The sequence below is a fragment of the Amphimedon queenslandica genome, unplaced genomic scaffold (genome assembly GCF_000090795.2).
Source record: "Amphimedon queenslandica unplaced genomic scaffold, v1.1 AMPQUscaffold_8463_Cont19593, whole genome shotgun sequence".
In the NCBI taxonomy this organism is placed as follows: Eukaryota; Metazoa; Porifera; class Demospongiae; order Haplosclerida; family Niphatidae; genus Amphimedon; species Amphimedon queenslandica.
This window is the reverse complement of record NW_003551260.1, coordinates 1-2,573: the sequence shown is the minus strand read 5'-3', so window position 1 is coordinate 2,573 and position 2,573 is coordinate 1. Positions and strand designations below refer to the sequence as shown.

The 2,573-nt window shown below is 37.1% G+C and overlaps 2 protein-coding genes across 2 annotated transcripts; one reads left to right on the top strand and one right to left on the bottom strand.

Annotated features, from left to right (window-relative positions):
- Positions 1 to 4: 4 nt before the first annotated feature.
- On the top strand, positions 5 to 1,260 carry LOC109591316 (putative ubiquitin carboxyl-terminal hydrolase 50; the record flags this gene model as incomplete). Its single annotated transcript, XM_020007072.1, has 1 exon — positions 5 to 1,260. A coding segment is annotated over one exon (1,089 nt), but the record flags the coding sequence as incomplete, so codon positions are not given.
- On the bottom strand, positions 1,107 to 2,561 carry LOC109591317 (uncharacterized). The gene is made up of 2 exons (XM_020007073.1): positions 1,629 to 2,561; positions 1,107 to 1,575 (listed from the first exon to the last, which is right to left on the bottom strand). Exons 1-2 carry the CDS (start codon positions 1,939 to 1,941, stop codon positions 1,145 to 1,147), a joined length of 744 nt encoding a protein of 247 aa, XP_019862632.1. The 5' UTR covers positions 1,942 to 2,561; the 3' UTR covers positions 1,107 to 1,144.
- Between the last annotated feature and the right edge of the window lie 12 nt (positions 2,562 to 2,573).

Genomic DNA, 2,573 nt, shown 5'->3' with positions numbered 1-2,573 from the left:
TTCTGTTATCCATTGTCTAGCCGGGATCGAAGGGTTTGTGTCTCTGCTCCTACAGTTCCCTACCCCTCAAAAGAAATCTGACAGTAATCTTATTTCTTCTTTGCAGTTGGTCATTCAACAGTGTCAGAATTGGAGTCTGAGTAGCATCAAACCTAACAAGCTTCTGCTCGCTATCTCATCTCTAGCTCCTCATCTCGTTACTATTCATGGTCAAAGCCAACAAGATGCCGGTGAATTTTTATTGTGGCTTTTGGATGCTCTTCATGAAATGCACAAAAAAGCAACTAAAGTTGACATGACTGAAGAGAAACAGAGTCTGATTGCTCAACTAAAAAGTGAAAAAGATACTATACAATCCTTAGAGATGAGATCTGACGATATTGAAACTTATCGTGATAAACTGATAAAACTCTCATCAGTCGACTATTCTATTCTTGAGCAAGAGAATATGTCATCGATATACAAGATGTGTTGTGGCCAACTATTTGAAGCACGTGAATGCCAACAGTGTAAAAGAGTGTCCACCAATATTGAGTATTATACAATACTCACATTACCTGTCCCACAAAACACTAACAGTGACATCCGGCTCTGCTTTGAACTTTTTAGTCAGATAGAGAGCTTGAATCATTCACATAACATGTTTCGTTGCACTTGTACCATCAAAGAATCAGATTTTCCAACTTCTGCCAGTAGATTAGCATGCCTTAGTTATCTACCATCACATCTCATCATTCAACTTGCACGTTTTTCATATGACTACGCTCGCAAACAAGCACTGAAGAATCAAACACCAGTTGTCTTTCCTGTTACTGGTCTAGATTTGTCTTCTTTTACACTCAGCTCTAAACTAAAAACTCCTCTAGATGCTAGCCAGCCAACTTTGTATGATTTGTGTGGGTTTTGTGTTCACACTGGTGCACGTACCACTAGCTATGGCCACTATATTGCTTATAGCAAGGCTAAAGATGGAGCCTGGTATCGCTTTGATGACAACTATGTCTCACTAGTCAACGATATTGAAAAAGAAATCAAGCAACCTTTTGTTTCACAAAACACTTATTTAATATTTTACAAAGCTAAAAGACACTGAATATAAAAATAATAATAATAATGACAATAATAATAATGATAGCAATAATACTTAATTATTTTGATATTGACTAGCATGGTGAGAATTGGATGTATCAGGGATGTTTTTAGGGTCTATAGATGGTTCTGTTGCAAGTGCTGGAGTTTGATATTGGTAAACAGCTACACCAGATGACATAACACTGTCTCCTGGCCCTCTTAGTGCTACTCGGGAAAGCTCTGATGTCTCAGTATCAACACAAAGCATAGGATTTGATGACTCACGAGAACCTGGTTCACTAGTAGCCCTTAATGTAGTTTTAGAGCTAGGAACATCAAACCCCATACTTTCCCCAGGGAACACTTCTTGATTAGAAATCACTGGATCTTTGTATAGAGTTGAATTGTCAGGAATAGAGAGCCCTCTTTGGAAGCAACCATGACCAGTACAATTACAATCAGGTCGATGAGTAAGATCCTGAGACTTATAGGTTTCAAGTGACTCTATTAATAAAATAAATAATACATAATAGCTACTGTTACACAAATTCTTTTACTTGATACATCTTGTTTATTTTTTTGCTGGTCGATGGATACATCTTCACCAAGTGGCTCTGTCACTCGTTTTGTAGATGATGATGAATGATCTGTAGCGTCTAATGTATTAACAGGTTCAGGAAGTTGAAGAGATGGTTCATGGCCAAACAGACTGTCAGGAGGCTTCTTATCAAAAGTTCTTGCTACAAAAAAAGAACAAAGCATTTTTAACAATACAATGTAGTGTGTAATGATACAATATTCACAAACTAAATAAAGACTAAAAAAAACAAAAGTGCTTGCAAACTTAAATTTTTTTGCCTGTAACTGCATGTATTTAAGTATAGGTTATACAAGGAGTTAAGGCATCTTGGCTTTTATAATAATGAGGCTTGTTATAGGCCTGAGGTTGATAGATACCAACACAGAGTTGTATAACATATTGACATAAAGCACTAATGTTCAATTACATGTACAACTAATTAGGTGAAGCCCTTCTACACAAGATTTTCAGTCACGCCCCATCTGTTTGCCTGTATGCGTATGCGGGGGTGGTGCAGAAGAGTCTGGTGACAGTGCTACAGAATTTGTTGCAGAAAGGAATGCAATAATTAGTAGTTATTAAAGTTATTAAAACATTCTGTCACATGATAACTTTCTTTTTGAGGCTTTTCTTGACAAGTAAGCCTCCTTGAATGAGGAGAGCAGCAGTAGTAAAAGGCAAGAAGAAATTTATCAAAGTTCTAGTTAATTCATGGGCAATATATGCGGGAGTGAAAACAGAAAATCCGTATACTTTTCAACCAAGTTTAACACAAGAATTCTTCATATTCTTCTCTTACTTCCTCTACAGTTAGCTTCTGTTCCTTTGCTAGCATTTATCGTATCTACGGCAGGTTTGTCAGTCATACTTGTAGCCATTTTGAATAGGTCACATGACAAAGTTACTTCCACGTGAGTGCTGC